The sequence below is a fragment of the Macrotis lagotis genome, chromosome 1 (genome assembly GCF_037893015.1).
Source record: "Macrotis lagotis isolate mMagLag1 chromosome 1, bilby.v1.9.chrom.fasta, whole genome shotgun sequence".
Classification (NCBI taxonomy): domain Eukaryota; kingdom Metazoa; phylum Chordata; class Mammalia; order Peramelemorphia; family Peramelidae; genus Macrotis; species Macrotis lagotis.
The window spans coordinates 546210086-546231477 of record NC_133658.1 but is presented as its reverse complement, the minus strand read 5'-3'; the positions used below and the strand labels follow the sequence as shown (position 1 = coordinate 546231477).

Below are 21392 nucleotides of genomic sequence, written 5' to 3'. Positions count from 1 at the left end.
GTTGTTATTCAAATGGAAAATTAACTAAAAACTTTATAAAATGCATTATTAGGGGCAGCTATGTGGTGTAGTGGATAAAGCACTGGCCTTGGAGTCAGGAGTACCTGGGTTCAAATCCAGTCTCAGACACTTAATTACCTAGCTGTGTGGCCTTGGACAAGCCACTTAACCCCATTTGCCTTGCAAAAAAAAAGCCTTAAAAAAAACAAAATAAAATAAAATGCATTATTATAAAGGTTAGCTATTTGCTTTATTCCTTTTAGCTTTCTTTTCCTACTTGTTTCATATATTTTTCTGACTCTTGGTCAAGGTTTTTGCCTGGATTTTCAGTGTAATTATAGGTTATGCGAAAATCTAAGCATCATAGCATTCGTTCTTGAGATGATTGAAAATTACCTAAATTTGAAATCTCAGAAAGTTTTTAAACTAAAACTTCTATTTTATCCTTGTAATACTATTTTAAATTATTTGCATCAAATAGAAAAATAGAACATTTACTTTCCCCCCCAAAAAAAGTTGTCTACCAGATTTCAAAGGTGTGAAGCAATTTTTAAAAGCTTCATCTTTCTTTTTCTTTACCCAGAAGCAGTGTGGATATTTCTTTAAATATAGCAAGAGTAAGTAAATTAATCCTAAAAATAGATCTGATCCTCCCAATAATATTTTTCTAAAAGCTATGATCAGTAGAGGGTTTTGTAATCTTAGTCTTAATATTCTTAATTTTGACTAGTGAAATAATCCAACTAACTTTCTTTCTTCAGCTCAAATAAAAACAAAGTCTCCTCGTACAAAGCGTCCTAGAATTAAAACTACAATGAAACCAGAGAAACTACAAACCAATGCTGGTAAAAAAAATAAACACCTTTTTCATTGTTTTAAGCAAAATTAAATCTTTTGTGTTAAATAGTTGACATTTTTAATCAGTTCACTTGATTAAATTTTTGAGCACGATGCATTTTCTGAATTTTCTAAAGGAAGGGGAAATGGTCATAATAGCTAGATATTACTTAAGCATTATAACAACTCTGCGGGATAGCAAATGGGATAACATCTTCCTCTGTTTCCTTCCCCCCCCCCATTTTTCTTCCCTCTTTTTTCCCCCTTTAACACTCACATAGATTGGGGGGACTGAAAACATGAAAGGTCTTTTGCGTTCAACCCAGTTGTCATTCAAATAGAAAATTAAGCATAAAAATTTTAGAAAATACATTACTATAAAGGCTAGTTGTTTGTTATATTCCTTTAGCTTTATTTCCCTATATGTTTCACAAGTTTTCCTGGCTCTTGGTCAAGTTTCTTCCCCTGTTTTTCTGCCTAATTACAGATTATGTAAAAAACTAGGCATCATACATAGCTGTTCATTCTTGAGATGACTGAAAATTACCTAAATCTAAAATCTGAGAGTTTTAAATGAAAACTCCTGTTTCATCCTTCTAACACTATCTTGAAATTATTCATATCAAATAGAAAAATAAAAACTATCTACCAGATGTCAAAAGTATAAAGTAATTTTTAAAAACTTCATTTCTTCTTTCTTTTTCCTTACCTAAAAACAGTCTGGATATCTATTTAAATATAGCTAGAATGGGTAAATAAAACCTAAAAAAAGATCTGACTCTCCCAATCATATTTTTCTAAAGGCTATGATCAGTATAGTATGTAATCCTACGTAGTGGAGGTCTCTGTGAAATTTCTTAACTTTTACTAGTGAAATAATCCAACTACTTTCTTTCTTCAGCTCAAATACAAACAAAGTCTCCTCATACAAAGCGTCCTAGAATTAAAACTACAACGACATCAGCGAAACTGCAGACTGCTGGTAAAAAAAAAAAAAAGCCTTCTTTGATGTTTTAAGCAAAATTGAATCTTTTGTGTTAAATAGTTGACATTTTTAATCAGTTCACTTGATTAGATTTCTGAGCATGATACATTTTCTGAACTTTCTATAGGTGGGGGAAATGGTTATAATAGCTAGATATTTCATTATAGCAACTCTGAGGGACAGCAAATGGAATAGCCTCTTCCTCTGTTTTCTCCCCCTTCCCCCATCCTCCTTCCCTCTCCCCCCACCCTTCTCCCTCACCACATAGACTAGGAGGGACTGAATTTATAACATTTATAACAATTCTATTTTTTTCTCTTCCTCCTCAATCACCTTTTCTTTGTGTTTCATAAACCCGCTATAGATTGTTAAACTGGCAATATGATGTAAAACGGTGAACATGAAACTGTCAAGTTATTTATGAAAAAAAGTACACATTTGCCTTCATACCTAATATGTTCAATTATCACTTCAGCAATTAGTGGACAGAAAAAATACCCTGTCCCCATAAGCAAGAAAATTAATGAAATAAAATCATTTGGAGCAGATGTGTCCAACCGTGGCCTAAGGGCTGCATGCCACTATCACAGCCCATTCATGCAGCTCACATCACATTTATTATATCTATTGGTAATATTAGATAAATTGTAATCATAAATAAATATTAAATTCTCAATATAGCCCTTAATGAATTTTTGTTGGGTGATGCAGCCCAGAAGAGTTAAAAGGTTGGCTACCCATGTTTTAGAGTCAAAAATACCAATTAGATAATTTAATAGTCTATGCTTAAATATCATTTTCTCTCTCAGAGTATTTAATTGGTGGAAATCAAAAGGATTTTTCCATAAGAAATTTTCCATGTCAGTTGGCATCAGATCACTAGAAATCTAGGAAAAGTTCTAGTTGACCTTATAGGGATGCTTAGCACAATTCAGGGGAAGTGGTTCTCTATGAGATGAATTGGTGCCCCAGCCATAGTTTATTCATATCTTCAGAAACCAGATGTCTGCTTTTACTCAGAAGAATAAAGAAATATAGAACTCTTTAGTACCTTAAGGATCAGCATTTTATTCTCATAAGATTGATATTCAAGTGAAATGTCTAGCCTTTTGTAAACTTTTAGATGTTTCTATTTTAGTGATTTTTTAAAAAAAAAATATTTCTATTTATATCAGTTCCTACTACAGCTTTAGAACCTGCCACCCTTAGAACTGTGACTCCAGGAACAACATTAGGTAATCCATATCCTTCAACAAATAAAATTACATGTGCTTTTCCTGCTCATCACTGTCAAACGCATAGCCATCACCATCATCATCACCATAAATTCACCAATTTTGTGAAGCTACCATGCCATTGTATGTGTTACCATTCAGTTATGTTACTCATCTTAAGCATATTACCTGCTGCCATTAGTGTTGCTTTTAATGAAATTGAGATAATAGGTATTTTCAGGAAATCTAATCCATCCCTATGCTTAAAATTGTGCAGTGTCTTTTTCCTGTCTTGGAATTTTATTTATATAATAGTCTTTTTAAGGATATATATTTCTCTTCTTTACATATATAGGCCAACAAGCTTTTTTTCATTCTGCTACCATGAGCTTCCTTGAAGGTTTTTTCCAGCCTCTCACACTCCTTCTTCTTAAAAATTGCATGAATTTTGGGTTATCTAATGAGCATCAAGAAATGTAGACATAGATTCAATTCTATCCTTCATTTCTAGGGCTATCATAACTTAAGTAACTAAGCATTTTCTTCCTCTAGCACCCAAAGTGCCTACAATGACAAGGCATCCTCGCCCTGGCCCACGCACACGCCCACACCCTCGCCCTCACCCACCCCAAACTACTACGCCAAGTCCTGAAGCACCTCAAACCAAACCTGGTAAATGTGTCCTTTGGTATTGGACTGGAGTGAGTAGCAGTTCAGTGCTTTGAAGCTAATAGCAAACAGCTGGTGAAGAGTACTTGCAGTGGTCCTCACTAATGCTATATACTTCTTAGTAAAATTGGTGATACATAGCTTGGTTGATATCTGTCTGCTTCAGCTGAAAAATAGGGTCCCACTCAATCCCAAACCATAAGGTTAAATCAGAACAACCTGCCTTGGGGTTAGATGGTGTCTTATGTCTTAGCTGAATTACTGTGCTGTTCTGCCCTGCTTATATTTAGATTTTTTGTTGTTTTTGTTTTTAAAATCATTCTCTGATTTATTTATTTAACTACCTCTCTTGAAATTAAGAGATAATTTTCTCTTTGTTGTAAAAATTTTTCCACAACAAGACACCAAAGTATGTAGTCAAAGCTTTTCTTCATTTTTTATCATTGTTCTTCAAACCATGAAAATCCATTGGGGGGGTGGGAGGGGTATAAAAGAAGTAGTTGATTTATTTTTCTGGACTTAGGGAATTTATAGTCTATTTATGGAAATCAGTTTTGCATACATGAAACAATAATGTAAGTAATATATGTTCATGAGCAAGATTGTGGATTGTATGCTTTAAACTCAAGTTCTGAGCACCTGATTTTTACAATTCATTCATTCAACAAATATTTAATAAGCTCTACTCATATACAATGGAGGGATAAACTACAATTCCTATCTCAAGAAACTTATTCAGTAAGAATGACAAAACTCTCATACAAATGTATACATTGCAAAAGTTAAGGGTGGAAATGTGGATATGATTAGCAAAGGAACAGCTCATGGTCTGGATGATCTTGGAAAAAGGTAGTTTTGATTTAGAGCAATTGAATTAGTTGAGCATAGGGTACAAACCCTTCTTTCTCTCTCCTTTTCCCATCTTCCCCCCCTTTCTCCTTCTTTCCTTCCTTAAAAAAATATGATTTATATGGACCCATATAACTTACCATTCTAAGAGTCTATTGCTATGTTGTCTTATTTGTAGTAAGCACTATGCTTACTTATTTATAATGGAATCTGAACTCATGATCATTTTAACAACAGATCTTTTCTTTCAGTTCCCATAGATGTGCAAACTAATCTTTTTCAAACAACATCACCACATGTAGAAAAGCCACCAATTGCACCTGGTAAATAGATCTTTTTATCTTTTAGGGTAGGGCTCTAAATGAAATTAATTATGAAGTTCTTGAAACATAAAAAAAATTCACAAATATAAAAATGAAAAATAATTATTTATTCAATGACCAATTTGTAAGTTCTCTAGTGCAGTTGTTTTAGACTGCATTTTCATATTACTGTATTTTCCTGAATATTATAATCAAAATGCGAAACCCACAAACATATAAAAATGTAGAGAAAGAATGATTTTCTTCTTTCAAAGATTTGGACAATGTAGTTTTGGAGAATAGTTAGATTATCTTTAACCAAAGCTCTTCAAGTAAATTTGACTTTTCCCTTTGACTTATTTTTCATTAACTGCATTTTATTATTATTAAAAATATCTGATTATATTTAATGATTCAGTTGAACTCATGGATCCACTATTGAGAAAGGTATAGGAATGCAATTCAGAGAGTTATAAATATAAGAAAATTCTATTGTATCAACCCTGGTTATTGAAATTTTCAACTCATAAATTAGATCTTCCTTAAACTAGAAAGATACTTAAATATAAAATGTCTAATATAACTTTATCCAACATTAATAACTGACTATTAAATTTAGCTTATTCTTTAGATTTTAGAAATCATCTGAATCACTTCATTTCAACAAATCAAAATAATGAAAAGGAATAGGCTGGTCAGTTTCTATAAACTGCTTCATTATCATCAGTGACAGTGGAACAACCATATATACATACATATATATATATATATATATGTGAAATTTATGCTAGAGACAATACAGTTAATAAATATTTATGTATTAATTTTCAAGCTATCTCAAATTGGAGAGATTTCCAAAAGAATGACAGAAGAGTGACTTAGAAGATATGAATTTACTACTAACCTCATATGCTTACTTCCTTATTTTGAATAAAATCTTTATAATTGTCTATGCACAGAGAAAAGCTGCCCTTGATGAAAAATCCTTGAAAATGAGAAGACTTTTAATAGACTCTTCTCAATAGAACAACACAACATTCATTGTCAGCCAAATGTCTTAGAGAAATGAGTATAAAATCATACTGTGCTTATTGTTTGTTGTTGATTTTTTTTATTTAAAAAAACCCCACACACATTTGTTTCAGTACAGAAGCCTTTGAGGTTCTCTTCCAACAAAATGATCTCAGGAATTTGCTAAGAATTCTTTATATATAGGAGCATAGAAATAATTATTTAACAATCCTCTATCATTATTATGCAAAGTATAAAACAAAGACATATTTTTGCAAAATGTATTTGCCACTGTCTCAGAAGATATTCTGTGCAAAGATAGAAGAGGAATTCCTTTTAAGAAATGAGGTTTTTCCACATGATCTTGTTTGTAGATATTGTGCTGACTAATCAAACCCCAGAATGTTATAGATCTCTTCAATGAGATTTGTGGCCACTCAGATGAGATTAACTTGGTTACTTAAGTTATTCAAGGAAAAATCAAGTAGCTGATGAATGAATATTGTCCAGATCACTTTTGGACAGGTTACTATTAGTCCATAAAAATCTTGATCTTGGTTATTCCTAACACACGGGTCATAAATTACTCCCAAAAGAGAACCAAATGGAATTTATTTGAAAAACAGTGCAATACATTTTGTGATCCTAAGATGTCCTTCCTAAGCTCATGTTTGTTGATGATGCTATCTGGCTAGAAATAATGGAAAACATGGTTTTCAAAGAATCAGTGATACAGGAGACCCAAAGAACAGTAGAAAACTCATATGGTAGGAAGGAATAGACTGAAATGTTTCCAATGAATTGTACACAAGAAGTGGCACAAACTATATCATCTAGGAATTTTATTATTAAAAAAGGAGATGACCTAGTTATGTGGCACTGATATCCACAAAATATTAAGATACAAAGGAAGACATCAGCTTGATGGGCAAATCCTGCAACATAGTATATGTATATAAAACTCAACTTGGAGTCAAGAAGACTTAATTTCAATTCCTTCCTCAGACACTTACTACCTGTGTAACTGAATAAATCACCTTACCTCTCTCGTCCTCTTTTTTTTTTTAACCTATAAAATAACATGTTTGAGGTCAATGACCTTCAAAACCCTGTTCAGAACATGGAAAATAACTACACAGGACAAGAATTCATGGAGGGTGTTCAGGCTGTTTCCATGAAAGAGATAACCACATACTAGTTAAATCATTGTTCTAAGTATTGAGCTTTATTACTCTATCATTTTAGGAGTTTTGTGTTCAGTCTTTTGGTATTTGGAAATCAAGGTAAAGAAAAAATATAAATTATAGAGGAAAAGTAGGAGCTCTTACATTGGTGATGAAGGATATTTTGTCACTGATACCCATAATCACCAAAATGATTAAGCAATGTTAGAAAACATTAATTTTATATGAAAATATTTAAATTACATTAAATAATCATCCTTATTTGTCTATCATATTTAATTAGTCTATAATTTCTAATAATCAAATGTGACATTAAATTATATTAAAATATATTAATTATTAATTAAATCAATTAATTAATTTATTACTTAAATAGTAATATTAAAATATATTAAAATATTTAAAATTATATTGGTGATTAGATTACTGATATGAGTGGAAATTAAATTTTAACTACTTAGAAATAGATAATTAAATAATGTCATCCTTTAATTCCTTTGGGATAAATTTCCCAGTTTTTTTAATTCTACCTTTTTTTAACTTACCTATTTAAGATTTTTAATGTGGGGGAGAAGGGGTTAAGAAATAGATTGGAAGAGAATTAAAGTGGAACTCCTAATTTTAATTGTTCCTAAACATTCTGGGGGCGGGGTAACATTCAAGATGGGAAAAATATGTTCAGGTACAAAATGATATTTAAAAAAAAAAAACAAATGGCCTTGGGCAAGCCACTTAACCCCATTTGCCTTGCAAAATCCTAAAAAAAAATGCTGTCTGTATAGTAGAAAGTAGACAGTTATAACACATAGCATTCAGTTGCATGTTCTCTGTCATGATGCTGACAGTAATGTCATCCTTTCTTCCTTTAGCTCACAAACCTATCAAACAAAATCGAACAAAGTCACCTTCACACTCCAAGCTTAAAACAACTCCAACTCTACCTGTACCTCAAACCAAACCTGGTAAATGTGTGTGTGTGTGTGTGTGTGTGTGTGTGTGTGTGTGTGTGTGTGTGTGTGTGTGTGTGTGCGTGTGTGTGTGTGCGTGTGTGTTTCTGCATTTGTAAGTAAATGTTGTCCTTAGTAAGTCTGCTCTTAAAGTTTGAAGTCTTGGACAATTCTTCTTGAATACAGTTGATTGAAGGTTATAAAGCTCATCAGTTGTAAAGTTCATCTCAAGGGTCTCTGGTGCTGCTGCTGCAGCCCACTTTACAATTGACCATACTTTCTTTTTAGTCTGTGGGACTTGTGGAACTAGCAAAGGATTTGTTTTTCAGAGGCATATTGAGCCAAGAATGATACTGTTAGAGAATTTCAAGGGAACTGAAAGAGTAATGTTCATTATGCATCAAAGTTTAGCATCTTTTGTTCCTTGAGGTGTCTATGGTCCAATTAAGTGATTAAAAACCATCATATCAAGAGTAAGAGAATAAAAGGTTCCTAAACACTAACAAACTGAGATTAACTATTAAGTCAAAAATTTCATTTTTCTTCCATCATAGAATTCCTGACCTTTTCTTTCTTGCTCTAAAAAAATTTGTGCATTTTACTTACAGTTCTTAATCTGAGTTCCGTGAATTTAAAAAAAAATTGATGATGTGTTTCCTTTATAATGCAATTCATTTTATTTTGTGCATTGAAAAACATTATCCTGAGAAGGGGCTCTGTAGGCTTTACCAGACTAATGAAAGGGTTCATGTGACAGACAAAAAGTTAAGAACCCTGACTTAAAGCGATGGTATTTCTTTTCACTTCTGATGTTTATTTTGTGTTGTATGTTTTGTTTTTGTTTTTTGCTAGTTTCTAAAATAGAACTGGAATCCATTGCATTTAGCACTGAGTCACCAAAGGCAACCATAGGTAATGATGCTCCTTTGAGAGAAGGTCATGCAAGTTTCTACTTTTCCATCTCTTTGTTGCCCTCATTGCTACCAATACTCATGTTTTGTGACTTTTTCATCCATTATAGTGTCTTGCTTTTCACATTATTTCTCTGATGGGTCAATGAATCTTAAGAGCTGTAACTCATATAATGCTGAAAGGGTCTCCTCCACTGCTTATGAGATTCATTGTTTTATAGCTTATTCCACCTTCACTTTCTGTTCAATATTTAAAGTAATTTCAATACTGTATCTTCAGATATAATTGGATTTTAAAGTTGCATTTGATTGTCATTGAGTTCACTTATAATTTGAATTAACATAAAGACACACCATTTTTTAAATTCTCTCAACTATCTCTAGTAGGTAAAGAGAATCCTATCTAAAGGTACAAGTCATAATCTATAGAGAACCAGGTTTGGACTCAAGAAGCTGAGTTCAAATCCTTCCATAAGCATGTCCTAGCAGTATGACTCTTGACAAGTATCTTAATATTTTTATACCTCAGGCTAGTGTATAGTTTTACTCAGTTGTACATGAGTTGATGCAGTCCATGATGATGAAGAGAGTTTCCCATACTGGGAAAATAACAGATACTTCACATAACTATTTATAAGATTTTGCTTATGCTCTAAGGATCAGATTTTTACCAATTTTTTTCTTCAGTAAAATTTAACTTCACACTATGTAATATATTTGAAATTATAAAGAAAAATAAAATTCCAAATAAGTTAATGATGCTGTCTGTTTTACTCCAGTAAGGAGATAGCATTGGATAGGGGAAAGAACCCTTGGTTTGGAAGCAGAAAGCAGGTTCAAGCCTTTTCTCTAATGCTCATTCCATGTGTGATCTTGGGCAAGTTGCTTTTCCTACATAGGCCTTGATTTCTGCACCAACAGGGGTTCTCAAAGTGGGATTCCAGGCCCCTGAAGTCCCTGAGAATCTTTTAGGGAGCCTGCCAGGTTAAAACTACCTGCATAATGAGACATAGACATTTTAATTTCTAATATGGTAAATATCGATAGATATGATCACATAAATAGAAGCTCTTTGTCAATGAGTAAGATTTCTTCAGTCATTCTTGAGAGAGGTCTGGAGAATAAACAGCTTGTTGCTCTATAAAATGAAGAGATTGGATCAGATCATTTCTGAGATCTCTTCCAACTCCATAACTATGATACTGTAAATACAAGTTTGAAATTGCTCTGTCATTATCTACCTCCCTGTGTCTTTGTCCTTCACAGCAATCACTAATAGCACCATGGTTTTTTGAACATTCTTTTGCACATCTAACTTGTATTCTTCATTTGTCATTGCCCTTATAAATACATTTGCTTTTAATATCTAATTAGTAGCAGTTTTATCTTAAATACATGGTGACCTTATGAGGATATGTTTGGTACACCCCCCTCCATTAACTAATGGACTATCATATAACAGAATAACACTAGACTTTTTTCTCTAGCTCCAGCAGAAACACATTATGTACATCCTATACCTAAAACATCAAAGAGGCCCTATGAGCAACAAACCAAAACCGGTAAATCAATTGTTTTCATTTGTTTAGCAGATATTTATTTATTATTTTGAGGTACTTTTGCTCAGAGAAGTCAAACATTTGGTAAACTAAATTAAAATGTAATTGGGAAATATTTAACAAAATAAAAATACAAAAAAAATAATAATTTAGATAACATTGCACTGTAAAAATAAATATATGTTGAGTAGTGGCCCGTTTCTTTCTGAGTTTGACACCAATGATCTTTTCTTTTTATTTAATTATTTTCTCAATTACACATTAACACTGCTACTCTTAGGGATTCAGATAAGTGGTACAACTAGCTGGCATAGTAGATAGAACATCAGCCATGGAGTCAGGAGTCATATTTAACAATTACCTGCCTGTGTGACCTTGGGCAAGTTACTTAACCCCACTTCCTTGCAAAAACAAACAAACAAAACAAAGGATTACAGATAAGCAGAAGATGTGAAAGATGCCTTTGAAGGAATATGTAGTCTACTACAGAAGCTAAAAACTTCCAATAGCAATTATGGCCATTCATAATTTGAATTTCAAATCACAAATCTGTGGGTTTTTCCTACATATAAAGTATTGGAGTAACTTATAAATTATTGGAGTTAGAGAGATTGCTAACATGAATCCAGTAGTATCATAATTGTTGATATGAAGGTGAGACAGATATAGTAATTTCCTATTCAAATTTTGAGTAAATCTGAAAAAGAATTCCAAAATCTAATCCTTGAGAAAGGGAAAGTAAAGAAAATCACATATTTGTCCAAAGATCAGTAATTTAGTGTGTATTTTTTCCTTTCTTAGTTTATGAAAAGAAAATAAATATTCAAGATACAAAAAAAAATACAGTTACTAAAAACTGTGAGTGAATCTTTTGGGGAGTAAAGTTTGTTATTCTTTGAAGGTATAATTCTTGTCAGCCAGTCCCATCACTGTATCTTTCTTAAATTGCTTTTCTTTGTTTTTCATATAGTTCTGGAATCTATTGCATATATATCTGAGCCACCCCCGGAAACAATAGGTAAAGTGGCTGATTCCCATGTGCTTTTTTCACCCATTTCTTTCTGATCACCTTTGCCATTGCAGGTTCTTTCTCATTGCGAATCCATCTAGTGGCATCATCCTCTTCCCCAAAGCATCATTTTCTTTCTAGGTTTCATATTCATGACATCATTATCACATCATCATTAACAAGTTCCTCTCTCTTCAAAGACTTAATAAAGCCTTGCTTTTGCCTTAAGGCAGTCCAACTGTCTAGCCTGAAACATGACTTTGAATACGCCAGCCACTGCTGCTCTGGGGCTTCCACCCTTTGTTGAGAGTAATTCGGTTATTCTCTTGTGGCACAATTCTTTATATTCAAACACATTTATGAGTATGCTCATATGCTTCTCAGTCTATGCATGACTACCTCATCCTAAGTTGTATTTGATTAATCATTATTTCTTTTTCTATATTTTAAAAAAAAAGATTTTTAATGTTTTATGTTGTAATGGGGATGGGGTAGGGAGAATAGAAAATGAAGGTCACAGAAGTGTTCACTCTGGCTATAATCTTTAGGTTATGTGTCATAAAGTTAGACCTAGAAGATATCTTGAAGATCACCTAGTTATTATTTTACAAGTCAACAAATATTTATTAAGCAGCTACTATAAGCACTAGGCATGCAAAAAAGAAAAATATGGTCACTGCATTCCAGTTGTTTAAAATCTAATGGGGGAAGGGGCTGCTAGTGGCACAGTGGATAGAGCACTTACCCTGGAGTCAGGAGTACCTGAGTTCAAATCAGGCCTCAGACACTTAATAATTACCTAGCTGTATGGCCTTGGGCAAGCCACTTAAGCCCATTTGCCTTGCAAAAAACTAAAAAAAAAAATCTAATGAGGGAGACAACAAATAAATATGTACAAACAAGTCACATACAGGATAAATAGGAAATAATCAACAGAAGGCAATATGATGAAGATGCATTTGGGAAAGGTTTCAGCAGAAAGTGAAGAAACTTGAAGGAAGCAGGGGAATCCAAGAGGTAGAGGGGAAGAAGGAGAGACTTCCAGCCAATGAAACTTCACAGATTTGGGAGATAGTGTCTTGGGCAAGAAAAACAAGGAATAGAAAGAAATAACAGTCTGGAGTCACTGGATGGTATAATGTGTGGAGTTGTATAAGGGATAAGAACCACCAGAAAGGAGGAGGGTACCAAGTTATAAAGGCCTTTAGAAGATAGAAAGTTGTAGATTCAGAAAGTGAGACCCCAGGTGGTTATTGAATTTTGCCCAAGGTCATATAACTGGAGTAGCTTTAGTTTATTTGGATATTGTTTGAGAAGAGTACATGTACCTTTTGAAAAATCACCTGTCACTCCACAAATTCATCACTATATTCATTATTTGTAATGTTATGCCTTCCAATAATACAGGGTACTTTTTTGCAGCTTCAATAGAGACAACACCTCTACCTTCCAAAACTTTAGCACTGCCCAGGACAGATGTACCCCAGAAAGAACCTGGTAAATATGTTGTGTTGTATTTCAGTATGTGTTTTGAGTCTTTGAGAAAAACTATATGACCCACATATATGACTATTGCTAAGTGGTCCCATTTACTGTACTTGCGTCTATATCTTTCCACTTTCTAAATACCTCTTCTGTCTATGCATGTAATCTAGCCACCAATCCATCACAAATGCATTGTGAAGACCAATTATAAAGTGATTTTTGAAGAACTTTTCATTATCTGTAGAAATGTTTAATAATGAAGAAATATGAAGAATTCTCATATGGAGTAATCACTAGAAAAATCTTATTAATGATGTAGTCTAACAAAACAGTGTCTTTACTTATATATTAACATTCTATAGAGTATTAATGAACCTGGTTGAAACGATACAGAGAAAAGGTCTAAAATCCCGTGGATCCCATGATTTGATAACTAAGTAACTTTGATGATTATATTCATCTAAAAACTCTCTATACTACAATTTTGGTGTTTTCCTTAAGCAGTCTTTATTCTTCAGTAAATAAAAAGATGTATGTAGAGCAAGTTGTTTGTGATAACCCAGATTAGAGATTAGAGATTAGAATCTCTTATTTTTCAATCCTGCTATTTCAGTCAATTCAATAATAAATGATAGAAGTTCAAAATAAAGTTGAGCAATTTTGCCCATAATAAAAGGTACTTTTAGAATGGAGACAAATAAATGATAGAAATATATGATTTGAAGATTGTGGATTCCAGTTATTCTTATACCAATTGCTATGTATAATTAAGAAATATGTTGAAATAAGTAAGAAATACAATCCAAGACATTATTGTACCCAAAACATTTCAAGGATATTATCACTTTGGGAAAAGAAATTTCATTTCATAAGGATCCAAGTGTGAGAATTTATCTGGAATGGCATGTTGATACAAATGAGCAACTCATCATTCAGCACCAGTGTTCAGATTATCATTTCCATTCATTCAAAGATTGCCTGTCATTGACTAAATAGTGGACAGAACTATAGCTTATTCATGAATATCAATTAGTCACCTATTCTAAAATACTATATGGCATGTCTTAGTTTATTTGTCTGATACCCTAAAATTTTTTAAACTTTAGTTGTTACTATTATTATCATTACTAAACTATTAACAGTCATTCAATAAGCATTTATTAAGTGTTCACTATGTGCCTGGTCATTATACCATAGTGCTAGGAATACTAGCGAAATTCAGAGTCAAAGGAAGATCTGGGGAAAAAGAAAGGAGAACCAACCTGGGGCATTTTCTTAAACACAGTAGTTCCAAACTCACCAATGGGAGAAGTAAGTCACAGGGATTTTACAGGATGAGAAGGCAATTGAGGCTTTACCACATTCTTTATCATTTTTTGATAGAATTATTTCACATTATTTATGGTCTTTGCCTGAGGAATTTTACTGTTTTAAGTTCCTTTATTTCCTTTAGAGGAGAAGGGAATGTTTTACCTGGCTCATACCTCAATGGGTCAAGAATCACATGGTTGGAAGGATGCCTAGAATTATAATTTTCAAGAACAATAATTTAGTTCATCCTTCTTTTTTGACAACTGAGGAAATGGAAATTCAAAGTAATTAAATAAATCAAAGGTTACAAAACTGTTGACAAGTGACATTCTTGTTTGTTGTTTGTTTTTGTTCTTTTGCAAGGCAATGGGGTTAAGGGACTTGCCCAAGGTGACACAGCTAAGTAATTATTAGTGTCTCAGGTCACATTTGAAGTCAGGTCCTTCTGACTCCAGGGCTGGTGCTCTATCCACTGTGCCACCTAGCTGCCCCTGACAAGTGACATTCTTAAAGAATCAAACCATATTCTTAAATTATCTCCAAGCAGGACTATATCTATCCCATGGTTATGAAAGAAGGATTATTTCTCTCTTAATTATCTATTATTGAATTTGGACCAGAATTTTTCAGATGTTTGTTGGTTGATCAGTCTCTGAAGGATGTTGTTGGTGGATGAGATTGCCTAAAACTCCAGGATGCATGACTTTCAAATATGGGTGAGAGACCCCATCCAATTAGAGAGATTTTCAAAGAATTTAAACTGGGTGAAATCTGGTTCATTGTTTTCTAGTCAGACATATCTGAATAATCAGTCATGTTCTCCAGACCCACAACAGGTCTACCTTTCATTAAAATATTTACTCTGTCATTACTTGTTAAACAATTAGAATTGATTCTCACCCTCTTCCAAGGGCAAATAAGCACTGAATGGGTTCCAAGAGGGGTCTTTGGTATTCAAGAATACCACTTACTCCTTTGATTATCTGTTAGCCCAGAGAGTTGGACATGATTGAACAACAAGCTAGACATGTTGACTCATGCTTGTTGTATCAGTGAGACTAAAGTTAATAGATTACTTGTATCGGGACTTCTGAGCTGCAATAAGCCCAGAGCTCATCATGTGCCAACACTAGAGTTGGAACTAATATGAGAAGCTCCTAGGAATAGGGGGAAACCAGGCTGCCTGGGGAGGGACAAGCCAGTCCAGGTTAGAACAAAGTAAGTCAGTTTCAGTATTGATCAGTGGTGGGATTGGGTCCAGAAGTGACCACTGTAGTTCCCACCTGGACAAGATAATTCCCCTTTTCCCAAAAAAAATTTCTCAAAGAAAAATGTATTTTCTAAAGCTTAATAAATGTGATTACCTCTGTTTTCTCCCAGTGAAGTCCAGCATACACATATTAATTAAAAACAGTTTTTTAGAAGCAGAAGAAATACCAGCTGTTTTCCATCTTCTCCAATGGAATGACATTAGATTTCATTATTAAAGACTTAGTTTAGTTTTTCACAGAATTTTCCCTGGATCATTTTAGTACTTGGATGATGAAAGGCAATACAGTGTAACAATACCTGGTCAGGACTTCCTTCCTTCCCCCTTCCCCATGCCCCCCCAATTATTTTTCATGACAAATATTCAAAAATGCAAATGCTCAATAATATTCTTTAGCACTATTGGTATTTATTTTGGGAATATAACTTAGCAAGTTGATTTCTCATTAAGAACTTAAATTTAACCACACTTCAAATTGCTTGACTGTATTTTGAAAGCATGGAAGCTGTGTAAGGGAGATCCTGATATCCCCATTATTACCCACTTTTCTCTTGTTTTCTAAAGCCATTTTAAAAATAGACTCTTCTGGAATTACACCAACTTTGCTTCCCTAAGGTCAGCTGCTCAAATGTCACTCAAAATGTAACTTCTTGTGTGTATTTTTTTTCTTCCATTTTTTTGTTACCCATAAAAGTCTTTCATCCTCTGTAGAATGGTGATGTGAAGGACCATTTCAATTTAGCAGTTTCTGAACATGGAAGAGTAGCTTCAACCTATGTCTTTTTCTTTTCAGCTCCAAAACAGACAACACGTGTTCCACCCACAATGAAAACAACACCAAGCTCAGTCAAACCTGGTAAATGTATACTTTTGTATTTCAACAGGGTTTGGGTCAATGAGTATATATTCCATTCTACTGAATTAAATGAGAGTAGAGAAGGATTTGATTTATTTATAATTTTTTTTCCTTTGAACAGATTATTTTTCTTCATAACCCAAAGAGCTTTGATTTTCAGAGACATTGAAAGATCTTTTTGTTGCACAGTTAACACATGATTATTATTGCTTTCCTTGCATAGATTTGAAATCAAGTAAAATTTATAGAAAAACTAAGATTAACCTTATGTAGTAGAGGATTGTCTTCCTATTCCTTTCATTTTTTTTACAATTCCCCATTCTAGACTAAATAAGCTTAACCTTTGTCCACCCAATGGTTTAAAAGAACTAAACCCCTCATTTTCATTCATTGACAAATCTAGGAGAAAGGGGAGAAAGAAGTGGCCATGGGTGTGCTGTAGTCAACTCTAAGCAGTTTGGGATAGTCAATTTTTAAATTGTCAGTGACAAAATGTATAACTCAAAAATTGAAGATTTAACACAAATCAGGGTTTGATTAACAAATCAGTTTGCCATGGAATTGTTCCTGATTATTTACGGTCTTTTCCTGAGGATTTTTGTCCTTAGATTTTTGTTGAGTGTCAAGATTTAAGAAATAATTCAAACTGAGCTTTAAAATGTGCATGCATACTCTCCCTCCTCCCAGATAATATGATTGTTAAACTTTTACCAGCACACTCCTATTTGCTCTATAAATATCACTTGAACTCAGTAAGATTATAGTAAAAGGCTCAAGGAATGAAGTCATCATCAGACTGGAGACCTATTAAGTACAGGTTAATAATAATAAAAAAAAATAATTCTCATTTATATAGCACTTAAGGTTTGCAAAGGACTTTACCATCCATAATAATCTAAGAAGCTGGAAGTTGGCAGCATAGTGAAGCTAGTCCTTCCTTAGCTATTTCAGTTGTCTTCAATGTGACACCCTAATCCCAGATCCACAAACAATATATGATAATTCTGGTCTTAAAGTCAAGTAACTTCTGAAAGAAATTTGCTTTGAATAATCAGTATAGTATTTTAGACAACACTTCTGGCTAATGATTCTTAATGGCTCCTGAGTTACATAGTTAATTTGCAAAATATTCTATTACATTTTTAAATCCTTACTAGAAAAAAAACAGTATAACAAAACAGCAAGGGGAAAACGATAAAGGATATTAAATATTTTTATCACAAGTAGTGTTCTGGAAAAAATAAGTTTGGTCAAGTAAATATAATTACAGAATATTAGAATGAGTGGAGGACTTAGGTATCAACTGGTCCAAATCCCTAATTTTACAGGTAAGGAAACTGAGATGAGAGAAAATTTAAAAAAAGAATAATGGATAGAACATAAAATTGAGACGGAAATGAGACTGGTAAATGATCAGAATGTTATAATTACCTAATAGAAAATGAGAGATGAATAAAGAAGACTACTGAGGAAAGTTTGGGTTAATAGATATCAGAGTTCCATCCTTATTAAAATTAAAATAAATGAGATATATAGAAACAACTGAGACTGATTTTCTTGCAGTATCTTTTTAAGCTCTACTTTTCAATTTTTCTATTCTCAAAAATATTAGACTAGTAAAACAAAACATTGACATGTATTTTCCATTATTATATTGTCTCTTAAATAGTATACTTGTTCAGTTCCAGATTTATATGATCCTTCTTTCCAATAAATCCTAATAAATTATTTATCACTTAGATTTCTGAAACAGTCTTTAAGTAGCTCCACTTGGGCAATGAGTAAGATGGATTTTTTTTTAAAAATCTGGATCTGAAATATCACAATGGCTGCCAGACTGCTATGATGGAGCTTTTCTGAGATTTTACTAGTCCTGACACCACCAGTACCCCTAGCTTCTACTATGGAAAATTTTGCAACCCCAAAACTTTCTGAGCTTGGCAGTCATACTAAATACCATTGAGTGATTTACAGAGACTGCTTGCCCCAAATGACTCACATGTTTTCTTTCTGCAGACTACTGTAACACAAGTGACTTTCTCCATCAGTTTATGGAAACAAAAATATAACCATGTAATTTATTGAAAAAAAGTAATGAGTAGAATTAAAACTTCTTCAGTTCCAAGGGGAATAGCATGATCTGATTGGAATTGACTCCCTTATAGCATCATGAATTTTAAATGGTTTCAATTATGAGGATATATTGAGGAGGCAAGATACAGCCTAGGAAGGATCAGCAAGTGTACATGACTATACATAAGAATATAGCACATTTTAATCTGGAATTAGAACATCATATAACTTATATATATAAACATAATTGTCTGGTATTGGAATCCTGTTAACTTCCTTTTCATATTTCTGATTGGATTTTGCAAATAGGCACTCTAAAATTGTGTTCCTTTGACAGTGCATTCTATGATGGGGAAAATGTCCTTTGTAATTTATATTGAAAACTATATTCTATAATGCACAGCTACATTACTAAAATAGCCTAAACAATATCTAACAAAAATAAATGCAAACTAGAATCCATAACTATTTTCATGAGCCCTGCTAATCAGAAGCTTTCATTTATGTGAAGAGACAGCTTAGTGTTGTACCAGGAGTTTTGAGTCAAGAAAACTTGAGTTCAAATCCCATTTCAGACACTCACTAGCTCTCTCTCTTCCTGAGCAATTCTTTCACCTCTCAATTTCTCAATTTCCTTCATTTATAGAATAGAGAAAACAATAGCACCTACCTAGAAGAGTGATTTCTGTAAACCTGACTGCATTGTATAAATATTAACTACAATTGTGGTTGTATCCTGAATCCAGGTGAACTAATAAATTATCATATTTAAACAAAAAAGGGTTTATCAAAAGAATTACCAAGAGAAATTTGAAGTCAAATATCTGCTAATGTTTCAAGGAAGAAATCAACCCAAAGACCAAATTTTAGTCAAATTTATGTAGGTTGTTCCTATTGAATGTTTGAGGGGTATGGGGAGAGCATTCTTTTCTGTCATTCACCAACAGTCCTATTTGCCAACTAGCCCAGCGGTCAGAGGTAAAAAATATTTCTGGGGCAGCCAGGTGGCATAGTGGATAAAGCACCGGCCTTGGAGTCAGGAGTACCTGGGTTCAAATCTGGTCTCAGACCCTTAATAATTACCTAGCTGTGTGGCCTTGGGCAAGCCACTTAACCCCATTGCCTTGCAAAAAAAAAAAAAACTAAAAAAATATTTCTGTTATCACTTTGGTACTTAGAAATCTTATCATCAAAGGTTCATATAAACATAACCTTTACTGAAAAAAGCAATCAGGAAATTATATTAAATTGCCCAAATGTACTAGGGTAGATTTTGTGTGTATGTATATGTATGTGTATGTTTCTGTGTGTTCATGTGTACATGTGTCATTGGAACAAATGTAATAAGGAAATTCTCTGAATTGATTAAGAATCTGTCCATTTCAAAATATGGTCCTTTGTTTTGTTTTTACTTGACCCAGCTTACATTAATATGATAAACTTTCTTTATCTCCAATTTGTGGTTGGCAAATTAAAATATTAGAAAGCTGCATGGTGCCCTAAAATGTTAATTGAATCATGTAGGGTTCTGTAGCTAGAATTTAAACCCTGTATCTCAGATCTTCCTAACCTCATGGCAACTCTCTACCTACTAATCCATCCTGCATCTCTTAAAGTATATCATCCCCAAATTGAAAGCTATATTAACTTTAAAACCTAGTGGACCAGCAATATTTTATCTGTCCATCACTCTCATCATTGTAAGAGTGTATGATTTAACACCTTCATTTTATAGAAGTAGCCTGACCTAGGGAGAGCCTTAGTTAGGAAGACTCCAATATATGGTAGAAGGGATGACCAGAGGAAAGTCACGTAATATCCCAGTGCCCCCAGGAAGACTCTCCAAGCATTCTTGTGGGTGAAGTTTCCACCCTACACCAATAGCATTCCATATACACAACAAGCAAAGTAATAGCTATAATGAAATGTGATTTTAATCTGTAGAAATGATTTTACCTTTTACTGTCCCAAGAATTTTATATTCTAATAAATTATGGACTTTCATATTATTGTTTTTCTAAAATTTGACTCTCTTCTTTTGCCAAAAATGGCTCTTAACTCCTTGGTATCTCTAGTCAATGTGAAATGTGGGTGGAAATGAGGAGGTTGGTGTACCCATCCAGAGACAAAGAGGTCACTCTTTAAAAATCAATTTCTCTATACTATGAAACAAAACCAGTTGGTGATTCTTCAATTTTCTATAACGATAGGTTCAGTTTTGTTGTTTCTCAGATTTTGTTTTCCCTTAACATCTGGAATTACATCTATGCTACCTCCAAAATTTTTACCCAACAAGGCTTAGGCTTCCTTTCATTATCTAAATTCCCCATCAGTAATACTTTTTAAAACCCATTTTAGGTTTCAGGTCTGACATCTTTGTGTGCTAAACATATCTACAAAACTGATACCAAGACAATTCATGATAAAGTTCATTTTTTCAGCTCCTAAGGGCTCCCGACCTGTCACTTCAAAACCAAAAATACCAACAAGACATGTGTCACCTACTCTACCTGGTAAATGTCTTATCTTTTATTTAAATCAATGTATTTAATATCATTCTTGGCTGAAGTACAGTATAGGAGTTAGTGTTTGGAAGGTAAATTGCAAATATTTGTTTTTAGTACTTATTCAAAGATTATATTTGCTTAAACTTCTGATACATATAGTAAATATAGCTATATACTTACTGACATGATGCAGATAGAAGGAATATTAAAGCATTGTAGTACTCTTCAATTAATAGTATTTCTCATAGAATTAAAAAAAGACTTTTATTCTACAGAAAAATGAGAGTCGGTATGGCAAAATGAACAGAAAGTTAGCTTAAAAGCTTGGAAGATTTTCTTTTGACACATACTGTCAATATGACTTTGGGCAAAGTCATTTAATGCTCTCAATGTTCTACTCAACTCTAAGGCTT

General features: G+C 33.2%; 1 protein-coding gene across 11 annotated transcripts in view; it reads left to right on the top strand.

The window, feature by feature from the left end:
- Positions 1-21392, top strand: part of ABI3BP (ABI family member 3 binding protein) — a 278236-nt gene that overhangs the window by 186502 nt on the left and 70342 nt on the right. For 8 of the 11 annotated variants that reach the window (XM_074214347.1, XM_074214345.1, XM_074214338.1 and 5 more), the window contains 12 exons: positions 762-845; positions 1739-1819; positions 2998-3057; positions 3589-3708; positions 4806-4877; positions 7921-8013; positions 8851-8910; positions 10397-10471; positions 11439-11486; positions 12900-12974; positions 16337-16399; positions 20914-20985. In XM_074214347.1, coding sequence (XP_074070448.1) covers positions 762-845; positions 1739-1819; positions 2998-3057; positions 3589-3708; positions 4806-4877; positions 7921-8013; positions 8851-8910; positions 10397-10471; positions 11439-11486; positions 12900-12974; positions 16337-16399; positions 20914-20985 — 903 coding nt within the window. The remainder of the gene's footprint in view (positions 1-761; positions 846-1738; positions 1820-2997; positions 3058-3588; positions 3709-4805; positions 4878-7920; positions 8014-8850; positions 8911-10396; positions 10472-11438; positions 11487-12899; positions 12975-16336; positions 16400-20913; positions 20986-21392) is intronic. The other 3 variants (XM_074214346.1, XM_074214342.1, XM_074214344.1) reach the window with 2 other exon arrangements.